Source organism: Poecilia reticulata, linkage group LG4, assembly GCF_000633615.1.
Source record: "Poecilia reticulata strain Guanapo linkage group LG4, Guppy_female_1.0+MT, whole genome shotgun sequence".
In the NCBI taxonomy this organism is placed as follows: domain Eukaryota; kingdom Metazoa; phylum Chordata; class Actinopteri; order Cyprinodontiformes; family Poeciliidae; genus Poecilia; species Poecilia reticulata.
In genome coordinates, this window is record NC_024334.1 from 17,274,027 (window position 1) to 17,291,241 (window position 17,215).

General features: G+C 45.2%; 2 protein-coding genes across 8 annotated transcripts in view; one reads left to right on the forward strand and one right to left on the reverse strand.

Moving 5' to 3' along the window:
* Positions 1–4,977, forward strand: part of tp63 (tumor protein p63) — a 40,083-nt gene extending 35,106 nt beyond the window's left edge. For 3 of the 7 annotated variants that reach the window (XM_008407659.2, XM_008407660.2, XM_008407661.2), the window contains 4 exons: positions 1,456–1,601; positions 3,198–3,345; positions 3,621–3,714; positions 3,826–4,122. In XM_008407659.2, coding sequence (XP_008405881.1) covers positions 1,456–1,601; positions 3,198–3,345; positions 3,621–3,714; positions 3,826–4,122 — 685 coding nt within the window. Of the gene's footprint in view, positions 1–700; positions 1,323–1,455; positions 1,602–3,197; positions 3,346–3,620; positions 3,715–3,825 lie in introns of those variants that run through there. The other 4 variants (XM_008407658.2, XM_008407657.2, XM_008407662.2 and 1 more) reach the window with 3 other exon arrangements.
* Positions 4,978–5,058: 81 nt separating this feature from the next.
* zbtb11 (zinc finger and BTB domain containing 11) lies at positions 5,059–15,518 on the reverse strand. The gene is made up of 10 exons (XM_008407656.2): positions 14,981–15,518; positions 13,258–13,496; positions 12,937–13,168; positions 11,403–12,340; positions 10,825–11,127; positions 8,840–9,260; positions 7,595–7,712; positions 7,317–7,475; positions 5,994–6,169; positions 5,059–5,835 (listed from the first exon to the last, which is right to left on the reverse strand). The coding sequence occupies exons 1-10, from the start codon at positions 15,288–15,290 to the stop codon at positions 5,306–5,308; spliced, it is 3,426 nt and encodes a 1,141-aa protein (XP_008405878.1). The 5' UTR covers positions 15,291–15,518; the 3' UTR covers positions 5,059–5,305.
* Between the last annotated feature and the right edge of the window lie 1,697 nt (positions 15,519–17,215).

A 17,215-nucleotide genomic window follows, 5' to 3' on the forward strand; every position in this document is an offset into this window, starting at 1 on the left:
AAAGTTGCCAGCCTTAGAGGGCGAGCCCAGCGTAAAGCCGGGGCAGTTTTTCCTTCCCTCCCGTCTCGTTCTCTCTCGGGTCAGGAGCCAGGAAGCCAAACGGTGGCGAGAGGCGGCGTTTCAGTTCTCAGGTTGGCGGTAACACCTTCGGCTGCTCTGCCAGCTTCAGCAGAGCCAAAGTGTTTCAGACGCCTTCGACCCGTGGCAACCAGGAGACGGTTACCGCCTCGCTGTGAGGTCATGCTGTGTTTCTGCTGCCTGGCAGTGAAATACGCTGCAATTTTTGATTTCTGAACCTTTCAGAACCGTGTTCCTTTCAGCTCCGCTTGTCTCATGTGTTTGTGGTTTTCCTCACTCCTTCACTCCATTGTAAATAAATGACTTCAGTTCTGTCTGCATTCACACTGAACGCCTCCCTGTGGTGAAATGCCCTGTTCTGTGTGTGTACACTGCCATCTTCTGGCCAGCAGCTGCACTGCAGGAAGTAAGTTGCTGAAGTCAAAGGTTTGGTGAATGTTTTCCTGCTGCTTTCTTCACCTCTGGCCCACTCCAGGGTCTGTCTCTCTTTCTCTCTCTCTTTCTGTGTCTCTCTTTCTCTCAGTTTTTCTTTCTCTCTCTCTCTCCCTCCCTCTCTCTGTCTCTCCTCCTGCGCTGAGCCCTTATTTCTGCTCTCTCTCTTGTCTCTGGTTCCTCCCTGCAGCCTGATAAAAAGCCGTCTGGGCAGCCAGCTCCTGGAGTCTGCAGGAGAGCAGAGGCGGCGCTGCAGCTCCTCCTGAAACTCTGCTCCACATTCCTTCTCCTCGTCTTCATCTTCCTCCTGTCTACACGGACCTCCTCTTTGTCTACTTTAGTATTATTTTTTTCTCCTGTCCCTCCTCTGTCCTGTGGTGGGACTCATTTTGCTGGACAGACTCATTTGACTGATTTTGCATGCTGTTTGTGAAGCGCTGCCATCTTTCAGCCTCTAGGCTGAGGTTTGTACAGGAACAAAACCTGATTGCTGCTGCTTCTTCTTCTTTTTTAATTCTATTTGAGACTCATAAAGTAAACGTTTTGAGCCTTTGCGTTGTTCTGAGAGCTGGACTCAAACTTTTTCTGGGTTTTTGAGGGTATGAGTGAAACCTACCTGCTAGTGCAGGTCATGTTTTCTAAAGCCACTGCAGGACAGTTTGTGCATTTGAACTTTTCCTCAAAGTCTGCTTCGAATAGATCAAGCTTGAGATGTGCACCATGTGACCTCTCTGTTTGAAACAGATCAGCTTCTCCTGCTGGCTTCTGCACGCTCTTCTGTCATAATATAATAAAACGGAATAAAAACCTTTCCTGCTGGAATCTGATTATTTTTCTGTCATAAAAAAACAAAACGCAGTAATCATGAGGTAATATGACATGACTGGAAGATTTGTATTCAGACTCTGAGGGCATTGCTAATATCTCCTCTCTCTCTGGCTCCAGAACCACGATGCAATCCCCGACCAGTTATGGGTCGAGCTCCCCAACTCACGGAAAAGTGAACAAGCTGCCATCGGTTAGCCAGCTCATCAACCCGCAGCAGCGCAACACGCTCACCCCTTCCAGCATGACGGGAGGCCTCACTGACAGTAAGTCTGCTGTCCGCCCACACACCCGCTCCCAAACACACACAGCTGCCCCCAGAGCCCCGCCCCGCCCCACAATGGCCGCCAGCATGCTAAAAGTAGAAGTGCACCCATCAGAGGCTTTCTGCCCAATTTCCAATCATTTTTTGTAAAACTCTAAGCTGCAGAGACGGATTGCTTTTAAAACTTTAAATCAGTGCCTCCAGGAAGTTGCGACGTTGAGATCGCAACTATTAATGCGGATTCCTCCACGTTCGCAAATTTTGCACAGACTCTCAAGTCTCACCAACTTTTTCCGCAAATCTGACCCGATTTCCTTCTCTTCTGACCAATCACAGCAACTCGTCTGGATTCTGACCAACCCCATTTAAATCGAACTTCCTGTTTCACCAAATATGGAAGAACATCATGGAAGATGAAAACATGTGATGCTAAAGATTTGCATCTTTTCTTTTTCTTTGCTAAAACCATTTTTGAGAGCTTCTCCGTGTAAACGGTTCATATTGAATGACTAATATGTAATTCGTTTTGCACTCTGACCTCCTCTGGACATCATACTAATGATTTCATTTGCTTTAAGGGTTTCGTTCCAACAAGGTACTTGAAAACGTTTTTTTGGACTTTAAATATTAACTGTTAAATTCCCGTCCTTTTTCAAAACTACAACTTTTTGAAAAAGTTTCAGGCCACAATAATCACAAAACATGGCAACATCCTGGAGGGACCGATAAATGACCTGCTTCCAATAAAGATTACAAAACTGAAAGAAACTACAAACACAATAATGTCCTCCAGGTTGTGGGACAGACGCAGCTACGAGCAAAACCAGCTAGTTAATGAACTTAATGCTTGAGAGGATTTGTTATTGTAACTACGCAGGAGTTTTTAAAACAAAGAGGTGACGTCACACTGTGTGAGTCTGTTACAAAACAAAGCTAAACTGTGATTAGCATCTCCTATTAGGCTTTAGAGCGATTTTAGAGCGATTAGCACTGTTAGCATTACTGTGAATTCTGCTAGAGGAAGTAAATCCTTACTAACTCGACTGACAGAGACGAAAAGGAAAATAGCAAATAAATAAATGGTTTTATTTTGGAACAGAAGTGAACCAATGGCTAAGATGAACATCATCGGACTGACTGGCGATACATTTACAATTATTATGTCCATGATGGACATAATAAAGCTAGCTGGGATATATTAGCATTTAATAGTTTCTACGTACATTAACAGTCCTGAAGTCCTGTGATGTATTTAAACAACTCTTTTTGTCATGAAAGATGCATGAAATTAAGGTGGCGTTAAAAGTTAAAAGTGTTGACACTTTTAACGCCCTGCTCTGTAATGTTGCCATAGAGACGCGCTTCATATATCAAAATGTCTTTAGAGACTCGGCTTTCTCAGGAACTACTTCCACACTAAAGAGTGTTGGAAGGAGTTAAGATGGTGTTATATGTATGGTGTGTTCACTGATTGGCTGAAAGCCATTGGCGAAGTAGCGTCCCCCCCCACACCCTCCCCTCACCCCACCGTTTCCGCTGACCTTTCCACCCAGAGCAGTGAGATGAAGGCTCACGTTAGCTCCCTTTGTCTCTGCAGTGACCCCCATTATGGGCTCCCACATCCCCATGAGTGCTGACATGAGCTCACTGAGCCCCACACACGCCCTGCAGCAACAGCTGCCCCTGGTGCCCTCCTCCCACTGTACCCCCCCTCCTCCATACCCCATGGACAGCAGCATCTCCAGGTATCTAAGCAACGCTTGTCGCCACACATCCACGCTGCTTCTTTGGTTTTTGCTTGCCTTTTACCATTGCAGGAACGCTATACCTGTTAAATTGAGTAATCATAAATCTTTTTTTAGCTGACAGCATCACATTAGAATGGTTTAAAAGACAAAAAAATAAAACGCTTTGACGTCACACTGCGAGTTAAAAAGTTAACCTGGAAGCTGCAAGCTGAATGTTTTCACTGGTGGTGTGATGAGAGCAGACCAACAGTCTCCTGCTTGTCCTCCTGCAGCTTCCTCCTACGGCTGGGCTGTGCAGGCTGCTTGGATTACTTCACAGCACAAGGCCTAACCAACATGTACCAGATTGAGAACTATAACTTGGAGGTGAGCCCTTGCCTATCCAACACGAGTCATATGATGGGTTAGAGAGAAGAGAGGGGCTCGGCCTGCGCATACTAACCCCTGCCCCCCTCCCCCCTGTGTAATGACCATTAGGACCTGTCCAGGCTGAAGATCCCCACCGAGTTCCAGCACATCATCTGGAAGGGCATCATGGAGCACCGACAGGCCATGGACTTTTCCCCTCCGCCGCACATAGTGCGCACCACCAGCGGCGCCTCCACCGTCAGCGTGGGCTCCTCCGAGGCGCGGGGCGAGCGCGTCATAGACGCCGTACGTTTCACCCTGCGCCAGACTATCTCCTTCCCGCCTCGCGACGAGTGGTCCGACTTCTCCTTCGACCTGGATTCCCGCCGCAACAAGCAGCAGCGCATCAAGGAGGAGGGGGAGTAGGAGCCGCTCCGCGCTCTCTCTCTCTCTCTCGATTCCCAGAGCCTCATTTCGCATCTCATCTCATTTCACGCCAAAAAGATGGAACATTTCGTTCAAAAAAAGAAAGAAAAGCCCAATTGTTGGTGCAAAGGCTACAGATCTTGTAAAACCGATTGCAGAAATGCACTTATGTTCATTTTGTATTTTATTTTTTTTATTACTGGTGATGAGCACAGCTGTATTGTGTAATTTCTTGAGAGCACTTAAGAAATGCTGAGTATTTCAATGTTGCTGACTTGTCTGGGTTTTTGCTTCTGTTACTGTAAATTAGTCTGGCTCACTGGTTTTTTTTTTTGTGGAGGCGGAATAGATTGTAAACATTTCATTTCTTCTATAAGAAGTATTAATTGACAGGAGCAGCAGCTTGTTTTCTACTGTAGCTGTAGTTTTTATGCCACCTTATTCAGTCAGCTTTTGAAGTACGTTTCTTTGAGATGGTCGTTCATTTGATGTAGCCATATATAGGCCTAATGCTCTTGACCCAGTGTTTGTTTTTTTTAACATGACTGATGTATTTTAGTTGTTTAAGCCAAACACAAGTATTTGTTTTACCGCAGACATGTTTTGGTATTCTTTCATTAAATAAGGTGCCAGAAACCCAAATGTTTGTATATAATTCTGTATATAAAGTCTTTACAAAGGAGCCAAGTGTTGTAACCCTGTGCAGTCATTCAAGCTCCGCTGGTGCAAGCATTAGTTCAGGTCAAAGTAGTGAAAACACGAATTAAATGCTTTGCTTTTTGTATGTTTTGTAAATATTTGCAACTTATCAATGGTATTTTGTTATAAATTCAAAATAAAGTTAATATCTTGTCATTGTAGGCACCTTGAGTTTAAATTTTCAAAACCTGAGATTGGCAGCTGAAGGTTATGATTTAAAACAAAAAAAAGACCAAAAACGTTTTTTCTCTACTTTAATTTATCCTGAGCATCTGATTCATACAGGTTATGCTGAGTTAGGCAATTTACAGAAAACACACGCGCCTCAAAGTCGCACACACATTACTTTACATTAATGTACAGTCAAAAAAATAGGCATCTGTTTTAAACAGAATCTCATTTTTCTTTTTTTTTTTTACACGGCATACAAACTGAACACCTGCTCTAGTTTGTAGCTGAGTCCAGAGTCTGGCTCGGTGAAGAGTTACTCCACCTCGGCTACGTGAGCCACCTCCACCTCCATGGTGTGAATCTCCTCCGACGCCTCCTCTTTGACCCCGGACATGGCCTGCTGGGCCAGGACGTAGTTCACCACCTGCATGATGCCCTGATCTGACAGCGTGGCCACCGAGCCTTCGTTGGCGGCCTGCACCGCCTCCACGGCCTCCACCGTCTCCTCGGTGATCAGCACCGTCTCCAGCTCCTCGGTGGCGGCCGGGTGGGCGGACCTGAGCTCGGGCGGCAGGTCGGAGGCCAGGATGCTGACGGCGTGCTCCACCTGGGTGCCCTGGTTGTGGAACTGCAGGGTGTCCTTCTCCAGCATGATCTTCCCCGGCAGGCTGTCCACGTGATACTTGGCCATGTGCTTGCGCAGCGTGCGCGCGTCGATGTGTGCCTCCTGGCACATCGGGCACACGTACGGCCGCTCGCCCGTGTGAGTCCGGACGTGGCGTTTGAGAGAGCGGGCGTCGGCCCAGGCCACCCCACAGGTCAGACATTCAAACGGCTTCACTCCTAAAAAATAAAGTAATAAGAGCACAGACTGAACACTTGCCATGTCGCACTGCAAAAACAGAAAATGTTACCAAATGATTTTGGTCTAGTTTATAGTGCAAACATCTTAAAATAAGCTCCTATAGAAACCAGACCAAAACATTTTTGTGCCAGCTCACCCTGGTGGTTGTTGATGTGGCGCCGATACTCTCTGAGCTGAGTGAACTTCCTGCCACACTGCTGACATTCCCGCTCCAGGTTCTGCTTCACCCGGCCCTTCTTGCCATGCGTGGCTTTCTTCACGTGTCTCCTGAACAGAGCCTTCTCGAAGAACTCCTTCCCGCACACGTTACACCTGAGGACAAGGACATGCTCACTGCAGCTGTGCCACCAGCCAATCAGCAGAGACCCGCAGACTTCTCAAAACACGGCCTCTGTGGTTGGTTGGATCGGACACATTACTGCTGAGGTTATGTCTGGACTTTGACTGGACCTTTCTAAAGGTGGAGACACTATGTGTTGGTGTGAGAGTGGAACAGGCTGGGAGTATGAACTAAACGTTTGAGACTAAAACGACGTTTTAGCGTACTTGGACAGAGAGTGTGGCTAGGCGATCAATTGATTGATCAAATGAAGTTTCTGAAAACACTCGACACCCTAGAGGTCCCATAGTTCAGAGTGATGTCAGCAAGCCAGGTAGGTCCAAAAGTCAAAGATTTGCAAACAAAGAATCTCTTTGTTTGATTTGGTGCAACCTCGGCACCAAATCAAATCAGACAAACAAGTCGAACGCTTTGCCTGAAAATGACATCTAGAGAGAATCAGATCCTATCGAGATAAAGCCTTCTACTGACAGCAGATTATATTATCCGAAAAATAACAGAAACAAATCATTATAAGAGCAAAACGGCAACATTAGTGTTTTTATACATTGAAGAAAATTATTTTTGGGGTCAATTGAAATATTCAAAGCAGCTGAAATGAGCCTACATGCAGTTTTTCACTGCGTCAGGAGTGAGAAATGGCTCCCTCTGGTGGCTCTACGAGGTATTTGAAGTTTGGAGATTAAAAAAAATGAACTAATGAAGATCAATTCACTACAATGTGGGTCTTTTATTACCGTTATTAATAATGTCTTATGGTGGTTCTCTACATTCTCTCTCGCAAACCTGAAATACATGTAATCAACAAAATAAATCCCCAATTTCAATAACTAACATTTAAAATATAAAACAACCCTTATTTTAATTATCAGTATTAATACTATTAGCTCAGAGTTAAATATTCATGACATTTTTCTTCTTGCCATCTAGAGCTAAATTCTCAAACTTCTCTTATTTTAGGTCAATTAGAATAATCACAATTATTTAAATTCGCTAAATGCCACAAAGACTTGGCAAGAACATTTTTTTAAAGAGATATTTGTTGTTAACTTTTGTGTCTGAAACGTTGGATGAAACTATCTGCTTTAAGAGGAACCGGGCCGGTGTGTGTTTCCTCACTTGAAGGGCTCGGCCACGCTGTGGGACTTGACGTGTGAGTACCAGTCCTTCTTCCAGCTGTAGCACTTCCCACACACCTGGCACTGGAAGGGCTTCAGGCCCATGTGCTTGTTCATGTGCTGCTGGAGATCCTTCGCTTCGTAAAAACTCTTCTCACAGSKGMAGAGAGRGRGRGRGRGAGAGAGAGAGAGAGAGAGAGAGAGAGAGAGAGTCAGTGGACGGTTTTTATCTCGTCTGTGTTTGGGTCACAGAGGCCATCGGCACCAAGGGTCACTCACTGAGAACAAGAGAACGGACGCACTTCTGGTTTGGGCTGGTGCTTCTTCAAGTGCTTGCTCAGAGCCGAGGCTCGGTGGAAGGTGGCGCCGCAGGTGTTGCACAGGTACTTTGACTCACCTGTGGATTTGATGTGGAGGAGAGGAGAGAGGTTTTTAAACACTTGGAATTTGAGCCGAGCTTTTCATGGTTTCAGGGATTCCTCTGTGATGGTGACGCAACGACGTGGTGAAATAATAATAAAAAAAAAAGCACAGCATCATTAGAGTGAACCTTTGGGGTTTTTAATATACATTAAAATGTACTTTATTTTGAAGAACCAAGCCAAGTGAAGCAGAGATGAAAGTCTGAAGTAGAGGAAGAGAAGAGGTTAAGCTGAACACATTTTTATTCAGGCTTGTGGAAACCTGATGATAAATTGTTTCAATAATTATTGCGATAAATACATGGGTCCTCCATTAACCCTTTCACAACATTTTTATCAGTGTTACACTGAGCAGTAGCTCTTATAATGAGCTCAGCTGGTGCTCAGTTCCACTGGGTGTTTGCTAATTGCTGCTGGCTAGTCTGGAGGAGCTGAGTGAAGGAGTTGTGGAAGATCAGAAACTTGGAAATTGCAGTTCAAGGAGGAGCTGCAGTTCCTTGAAGGAGGGGCTAGGTCCATCCAGGTGTTTGACACAACTGAACTGAGATTAAAGGATTTATCAAACATGCATGAAAAAGAATCAAGCCAACACTCCAGGTGAGTTTATGATGAGGGAATAACTACATAACATGATGTAAAGCTCAAAAAAGTTAATTTGACATGATACTGCCCCTTTAATTAATGTAGTTTAGGTCTTCATGCCTGATGTTTCAGATACGGTACGACAGAGTTTAATGTCAGGTAATATTTCTGCTGAGACTCATTTCTGGTTGCATTTTCAGACAATTTTATTAAAGTAGTTTCAGAATAAGATTTCAGGAAACGTTGGATGGAGAGGCTCAATTTCTTCTTTTTTATTGTGACGCGGTTCCTTCAAGTTGTGAGGAATGTAGAAACCTGTCATAGGTTATGGGTGATACTAACCTAAATACACCGTAGTGTTTCTTGAGTGACGCTGATGACTGAAACCAACCCAGTGGTGAGGTGTGAGTGACCACCACAGATTAAACCCACCCAGAGGAGAGAGTTTTAAAACCCACACTGTGTGTGTGTGTGTGTGTGTGTGTGTGTGTGTGTGTGTGTGTGTGCGCGTGTGTGAGACCTGTGTGCAGGCTGGTGTGCTCCTCCATGCTCCTCTTGCTGACGAACGTCTTCTTGCAGTACTCGCACTGGAACTGCTTGGTGACGTCGTGCAGCACGCGGTGCATCTTCAGGCTGTGCTTGTGGGCGAACGTCTTGCCACACACCTTGCAGGTGTGCGGCCGCACACCCGTGTGGGTCAGCATGTGGATCCGCAGCGAGTACAGCTTCGGCAGCGTCTTCCCGCAGATGTCGCACACGAACTCCCGGCGGGTGTACGCCGCCGCTGCCGCCTTGTCGTCCAGCTCGCTCTCCGCTCGCTCCGGGGGGCCCAGCTCTGCCAGGGCCTTGGGGACGGACGACGCCCGCTGGCTTCTCTGCTGCTTGTGTCGGGCCAGATGAGCCTGGAGCGAGGCGGCGTACTGGAACTCCTTACTGCAGAGCTGGAGAATGACAAAAAAAACAAAAACATGCAGAGGATCTTATAAAAATGTAAGAAAAACGTAAGAAAAAATAAATAAATGCTGTATTGAGAACCACAATAAATAAAAATGCTGGGTTTTTTTCAGAACTCCAAATATGTTGTCAGAAAGCTAAGTGGAAGGAAAAAAAGAAATCGGGACAAATGCTGCTTTGGCAGGATTCTGAAGCAAACCAGAAGGATCAGGTTCTGCTTTGATGATCAGGTGATCCGTAGTAATGATTATTTTACTGAAAAATTTAGATTAAAAAAATGCAAATATACAGAAATTACCCATAAAGAAAAAAGTAGTACCGTATTTTCCGCACTATAAGGCGCACCTAAAAACCTTCAATTTCCTCAAAAGCCGACAGTGCGCCTTATAATCCGGTGAGCCTTATACATGGACCAATATTGAGCCACAACAGGTCTAGCAACTACGGGAAGCAGCCGCCGACTTCATTTTCCCCCGTAGAAGAAGAAGTGCGCGGTGCATGCTGGGATAGTTGTCAGAACGCTGGTTTGTTAATAAAGTTTGACTGACCTATTTACCTACCGACCTGATAATCAGGTCGTCTGCAGGTCATTTAGCACCACGTTCTCCTCAACATGCTGTGCGCGAACGGAGAAGGGTCACCATCGTCCGGCCCAGTCGCGGAAGGCTCTCCTTGCCGACCGGAGTCAGACTGTTTTGTTGACATTCTTTATGTCAACAAAGTGGCTTTAGACATTCAATCCGGACAAAGACTGCGGCGGCAGCGTGTCGGTTGGTCTGTTACCCAGAAAGCAGTTGGGCACAATATCGCAACACCAACACCGTGAGTGAAACAATGACTGGGGCAGACTATTATATAAAGTACTCGGGGACTACTTCTTTATTATTATACATCCACGTTTTTAGAGTACGGAACAAACCACGTCCCGTTTAGGTTCATTTCAACCCTCAACTGTAGCGTCTATTCTATGCGCCTTATAGTGTGGAAAATACAGTAATAATAAAAATCCATACTTTAATAATCAACAAACCACAGTAATCGATTATTCTAGTGATTAATTGATTAATCGGATAAAAATATATGCAGATTTTTCATTTAACCACTTAAACGTACTTTATAAATTAATAAAAATGCATAAAGGTAAAAATAAATAACCCTATTCATTTAACTGAATAAAGTGCAACAACATTAGTGAACGCTTGATCATTTGTAGTAGGGCTGAAACAATTCGATTTAAGCAAATTGCCTATTTTTGAATCTATAAAGTCCCAATAGCGATTACAAAATAATTTCAATAATCGATTCGTCACAGTTAATCCTATTAATTGTATCAGCCCAAATCCTTTTGCTTGGCTGACTGTCTGCTGACTCTTTGATTTACTGAGGGACAGCAGAACCAACAACGCAGACAAACAGAGCAGCCTGGGCTCTGCTCATTTAGACTTATTACCTGAAAGACATAATCATCTAAAATAAACAGAAATAAATCCCTCTGTTTGCGATCAATCATCTCTGATGGACTGAAATGTATCTGTTCTCATCAACACTCACGCTGCACTTGTAAGCGCGGGCCTTCTCGTGTTTCAGTGTGTGCATGATGAGAGAGTAGCGCCTCTGGAAGGACATGCCGCACTCGGAGCAGGTGTGCTCTCCGCTCCCGGCGCTCTGCGATGCGCCGTCTTGCTGCTTGGCCTCCGCCTCCGGCTCCACCGCCTTCGCTGCCGCCTCCTCAGGTTGAAGCTCTCCGACCGTCGCGTTGTCCGCGGCGCTCTCCTCCACCACGGCTTCCGGCTCGCAATCAAACTTAGGCTCCACCGGCCTCTTTGGTGGTCTTCCTCTCTTCCTCGGACCCACCTGTGATGAGACGGGGTTTTTTCAAAATGGAAAACAGTCACTGGGTGAAAATAATCACAATTTTCTTTTCTGTGCCTGGCGTCCTAAGGAACTTCATTAATGGGGATGTTTTTGTGTTTGTGAGGTAATGGTTGCTGTCCATGTAGCTACAGGCGTACAATGAGTTAAAACAGGAATAATTAGTGGTTCTTGTCGTTATCATAATGGTACCACAAAATATCAAGATAAAGCTTTAAGTCCATATCACCCAACTTGGACTAAACCATCAGCTGTACCTTTGGGGGCGTGGCAGGGGGCGGAGTTACACTCTTTGCCTCCTCCTCCTCCTCCAGGCCCATGTGTAGCCGGGCGTAGCCGCCCTCGGCCATGTAGCGCTGCCGCAGTCGTCTGCCGCTGAGGTCGTCCGGGGTCGCCTCCTGCTTGTCGGTGTGCTCTTCCTCTGCGGGATCCTCCTCCGGCGGTATCCAGCCCTCCACTTCCACCTCCGCCTCCCTCTTCACCTTGGGCGGACGGCCCCGCTTGCGTTTCTGAGGGACGGGAAGCGTCTCCTCTTTCTGGGCCTCGGTCGGAGCGGCCGCCTCCGACTCCAGCACCACTTCCTCTGAGGGGGCGTGTTTGTCGGCGTCCACGTCCAGGACGAAGGCGCCAGCTTCGACCACCTGCGGCTGCTCCATGGCCAGGCAGGCCGACACCACGGCAAGCGACTCGCTGGCCCCCGCCTGGCCGCTGTGCGTCACCACTGTCATGGTCTCGCCCTCCAGCCCTTCGCCGCATCCCGATATGAGGGTGAGGGTGTCGCCGTGCTCCCCCTCTCCGCCGTGAGCGATCAGCGCCACGGTCTCACTCTGTCCAGCCTCCACGCCGTCTCCCGCCACTGCGTGGGTCAGGACCGTCACTGGCTGCTGGATGCAGGCGCCGTGCGTTACCACGGTGCTGCCGTCGTCCTCTATGGTCACCATGTAGGCGTCCGGCTCCACCTTGGCATCGTCTGTCGTTAGGACGCCCGCCACCACCGTGTGCACGTCTCCTTTCTGGTACACTGTCAGCTTCTGCTCCTCCACCTGCTTGTGCACCGACTCACATATCTGCAGCACCTCCGTCATCAGCAGGTGCCGGGCGAGGTTGGCGATGTCGGCCATCACGCAGAAGTTAAAGGTCAGCACAGAAGTGTACGCAAAGTCCAACAGCGGGAGAAAGCTGGCCTTAGCGAAACCTGGAGCAAGAGAGAGAAAGAGGGAAATAGAGAGAGAGAGTGAAAGAGAGAGAAAAAGAAAGTGTGTGAGAAAGAGAGAGAGGGAGAGATTTTAATAGAAACGTTGCAGACATTTCCACAGAAACTTACCAAAGTTAAAAGGATGAACCATAAATTTAGGGTGGAAGTTTCTAAAGTGGGTGAGGCAAGGAAGGAAGGAAGGAAAAAAGGAAGGAAGGAAGAAAGGAAGGACATGTGGAAGGAAGGAAGAATGAGCAGGAAAAAGGAAGAATGGAATGACAAACACTTGGAAAAAGGGAGGAAAGCAGCATGGAAGGAAAAACAGGAAGGACATTAGGGAGGAGAAGGAAGGAGTGAAGGAAAGGCATGTGTAAGAAGAAGGAAGGAAGCAAGGAAAGAAGGAAGGGCATGTGAAATAGGGAGAAAGACAGGAAGACATGAAAAAAATGAAGGAAGAAAATAACATTCAGAAAAAGGGATAAGAAATAGTGTTTCATCACATATTTTCCTACTAAGACCAGGAAAACACTGAAATCCCATCCCGTGTGTGTGTGTGCGTGTGTGTGTAATGTGGGCGAGAGCAGCAGAGCGCTCACCAGAGAGGTCCACCACGGCCTCGTGCGTCGTCACGGCGCCCTTCTCGAAGAAGAGCTCGTTGAAGTATTCGCTGCAGGCGGCCAGCACGGCCTTGTGGGCGCGGTGCTCCTCCCCTTCGATCAGCAGCGTGATGTCACAGAACTGATTGCTGATGCGCTGCTGGTTCAGCTTGTCCAGCATGGTCTGGCTGTGTTTGGGCAGGAACTGGTTCACCTCTCCTTTGCTGTTCACCTGAAAACAAAACAGTTGCAGAGCAATCAGCTGAAAAGCGGCTGGAAGCGCCACAGACTCACATTTCTGATACAGCCGCGGCCACGTACGTAAACCACTTCGTGTTTAGTCGTCCCCTTGGCCAACTTGGGTCTCTGGGAGGACAGGTCTGCCGAGAACAAAATGTCCTCTCCGTCCTCCTCCTCGTCGTCGTCCTCGTCCTCCATGGGCCCGAACTTCCGCCTCCCTTGCCTTGAGAACGGCCGCGGCCCAGAGCCGTCGTCCGTGCTGCGCTTGCTCTGACACTGGCCGCATTCTCTGATGTGGTCTTTCACGTTCTTCAGGATCCCTGGAGGAGGAGGAGAAGAAGAAGAAGGAGGCAGCGTTATGTGTTCATATCGCACATGAACATATTAAAGAGTCCGTTTACAAAATATTTTACATTTCTGCACCGTATATTAGTAGAAAACAGAAAAGAAAAATCTTAAATGAATCCACTCTTAATTGTTTGTGTAGCTTTTGTGACAAAGTTGTACGTAGGACAGCTTCCACCTGATGTAATATTAGTACATTTATGTAGGACTGAAACGATTAATCGTGATGAATCAATTATTAAAATAAGCGTCAACTAATTTAGTAGTTAGTGACTTTTTTTTTTAACTGGACTTAAAAAAAAAGAACATTTGCTGAAAGAGGAACATATTCAAAGCAGTGATCAAGCTGAACACTGTGCAAAAATAAATACATTTGCACGCAAAATAAAAATGTTCCAGAGGCCCAATTTTAGCTTCAACTTGTTCCAAGTTATATGTATAAAAAACAAATCTACTAAGCACCTTTCACTATCTGTTTATTAATCAGTTAAACCAAAAAATAATCAACAGATCAGACCCTACGCTTTACTGATGATCAGTCATGTGAAATGCTGAGTATTTCACATGTGGATGTTCAAAGGATATTTTTTTTAGCTGTAGCATCTTTTTGCTACAAACGATCAAGCTTTCACTGAGAAAGCTACGTAGATGCATTTTAGGCAGTAAAATGTTTTACTTTTCTTTTTATTTAAAAATGGAATTGAATTATTTATTTATTTATCTAAATAAATAATTATTACTGTATTTCAAATAATTTTTTTAAGCCGATTAATCGTCAGAATAACAGAAAGATTACAAAAAAAATAATCATTAGTTTCAGCCCCATTTATTTCTCGTATTAGAAATGCAAAATGCATGTCAAACTGGTTGCAACATGCTCACATCCAGCTTTGTGGATCAGAACCCATAGGACATCCGTAGTGTTGTGCCGATGACTAATCCAGCCAGCAGCAGGATTAACAAACATAAACAAGACTCAGAAAACATTTTGGACCAAAAGCAGGATGAAATCTACATTTTAAATTTAAAGCCTTTGTTCTGCTACGAACAAGATGTCTACATGAACTTTGTCTGCCATTGTTGTGCTGAAAAGATGGGTAGATTTGAAGAGTAGGGCTCCAAATACACGATCTGTTGTCATCGTTGTATCCTCTTGTCCAGGGGAAGCTGGAAATGTTTTGTGAAAGAAGCTTTAACGAGCTTCAGGATTGTTTGTGTAAAAACTAGCCTGATGACCTCGGACACCCTTGGCTACGCCCCTGCGGAATTAAAAATATACTTGAAAACATTTCTGCTCCAGCGAAATTATCCTTACGCCAGTTCACCGCTAGTTGGCAGCAGAGAGCAGCTGAATGTTTGGGTCAGCAGCTAACTGGTTTCCGTTTATTTCTGACAACGTTTAGTTGTACATAAATAAATACAGACGGTTTGCTGGGGACGGTTCGCCCCGGGGTCTTACCTCTCCACCAGTACTTCTGAGAGATAATTTCCCAGGTGAGCTGCTGGTTGAGGTGCTCCCCTCCCTCTATAATGTGCGCCTGGTTGATAAGTTCCTTCCTCCGGCAGTCCTGCAGCACCACCTCCAGCTCGGTGAAATCATTCTGGCCTTTCTGCCGTCGCTGATAAAACAGAGTCCCATTCCTCACCACGTAGCAGGCCGCCGCCTTCCGTATTTTTCTCTTGGTATTACCGGAGGTCCCCGGCGCATAAGGTTCCCGTTCATCTGTTAGATAGCGTAGGATAGCCAAGTAGCTTTCTTCACACGACATGGCTCGGCTTATCCGCGTGTTTCCCGCTGAATTGCGGTCTTTTCCTTAATTAGAGAGCCCTTCTCAGTCCTCGGTAGAGAAGTATGATTTTTATTATAGACCTAGAGCATAGTTTAGGTGAAACAAACACGCCAAAACAGCAACATTTTAATTTGTTTGCTAAGGTGGAACTGCAGTTCGCAACAGTCAGGGTAGACTTGCCCGAACAGACAAAATGGCTGCTGCACAGCCGGATTTTGCGTAGTCAGAAGCGGAAGTAAGCGATTAACCTTATCCACCACAAGAGGGCGCCAACTGTCCTCTCAAGCAGAAAACGTCCGGACGGTTGTGATCTTTATTACTTACATTTTCGTCTTTAATTTGAGGAAAAAAAAACTTTTAACCTCTAGATACAAAAATTCCCCAAATAATTAAAAAACATATTTTTCAGTCATAGGATGAATGTAGAACAGAGTAGGAAATTATAGACATGTCCTATATTAAAATGTTTTGGCTAAATAAGAGTTTCACATGTTAAAATGTCCATAATCCAATAACAGAACACGTGTATGATTTCATCATTTTCCATGGAAAGTTTTGCATGAATGGTGCGTTAGGGGAACCCCTAAGTGCCGTCACCACCAACCTCAACCTATAGATGAGTGGATAGACCAAGAAAACAAGCAGCCCATTAATGCTTTTCACACTTGCCTCAAGCTAAGGTAGTTCTGAGGCAAAAAGCCTCTTTAATTTTGCTTGCTCCATGCTTTTTTTCATAAATAGAACAAAGTCTTTTTATACCCTGTTGCCTTTCAGTACAATCATATTCAGTCATAGTACATAAAAACATAAATTTGATACTTCATCTGTATTTGGCAGCCTTTATGATTTTATTTTATTTATTTATTTTTACTGCATGAACAGCATTTGGGGAGGAAAGACTCTCCACTGTCTGGACATGCAAATAAGATGTTTTTCAGTGTGAAAGCAGATGACTTCAGACTTGAGTCTTGTTTCATCATCTTTCAGTTTCTGTCATCAACATTGTCAACAAAGACTGAATACTTAAAAATGTATTGGGGATATGGTTTAAAAACAGAAGTTTAATCAATATGTGCATGAAGTCATAAGGTACAAATGCTTTTTGAGTTTCAGGAGGCAAAGGGACCAAAATTACTTGCCCTCTGAACAGGGAACAAGTCTCTTCATCACCAAGGCTACAGCCAGATGAAGGTGGCTATGGTGATATACTGCTTGCCTAGTCTTTTTGCAAAGTTATAAGCAGACCTAATGAATACACACACATAATAATTGGACTGGTTTGGGTGGAGATTTTACAATAAAGAGATGTGAAATCATCTGTCTATGCACATAGTAAATGTGGCAGTCTTTTAACGCTGTAGATGTTCGAAAGATCGTCCTCTCGCCCCGCCTCAAGCCTCCTTTTAATATCTAGATTTCAATAAAAATGTGTTTCTGCACTTCGACAGTATAAGGCGTTGAAAATCTTTCACGTTGCCATGTTATAGCCACAAACCTGAGCAGATTTTATGCACTTGCACTCATCCCTCATTCCCTGGCCTTGAAGGAGGCGCTGCAGAATGCTCTGGCTTTAGCAGATAGCATTTACTCATTTCAGCGCGTCGACACAGATTCAGACTTTCTCAGACAGACACTGCCTCTGAAGGGAAGAGGAAAAACAAGTTTGTTGGACATTCATGTGATAATTTGAAGCAGTTTTCAAGCACTACAAAGACCGCTCTTCTGATCATTTCAGTCAACTTGTTAAATTGCGTTATTTAAACAAGCAAAAGCATATTTCTCAAAACGTTGGGCGAATCTCTTAAAGTGATGAGGATTTTCTGACATTCCAAACTTTTGTTGCATCTTTTTGTCACTTTAAAGTCACCTGCACCTGGATTGGACTTTATTAGACATAATGGGAG

Coding starts and splice junctions, on each gene's coding strand:
- zbtb11 (XM_008407656.2), bottom strand. CDS start 15,290: ATGTCGTGTGAAGAAAGCTACTTGGCTATCCTACGCTATCTAACAGAT. Junction 13,497..14,980: donor TCAGAAGTACTGGTGGAGAG/GTAAGACCCCGG, acceptor CTCCTCCTCCAG/GGATCCTGAAGAACGTGAAA. Junction 7,713..8,839: donor GCACACCAGCCTGCACACAG/GTCTCACACACG, acceptor TCAAATCCACAG/GTGAGTCAAAGTACCTGTGC.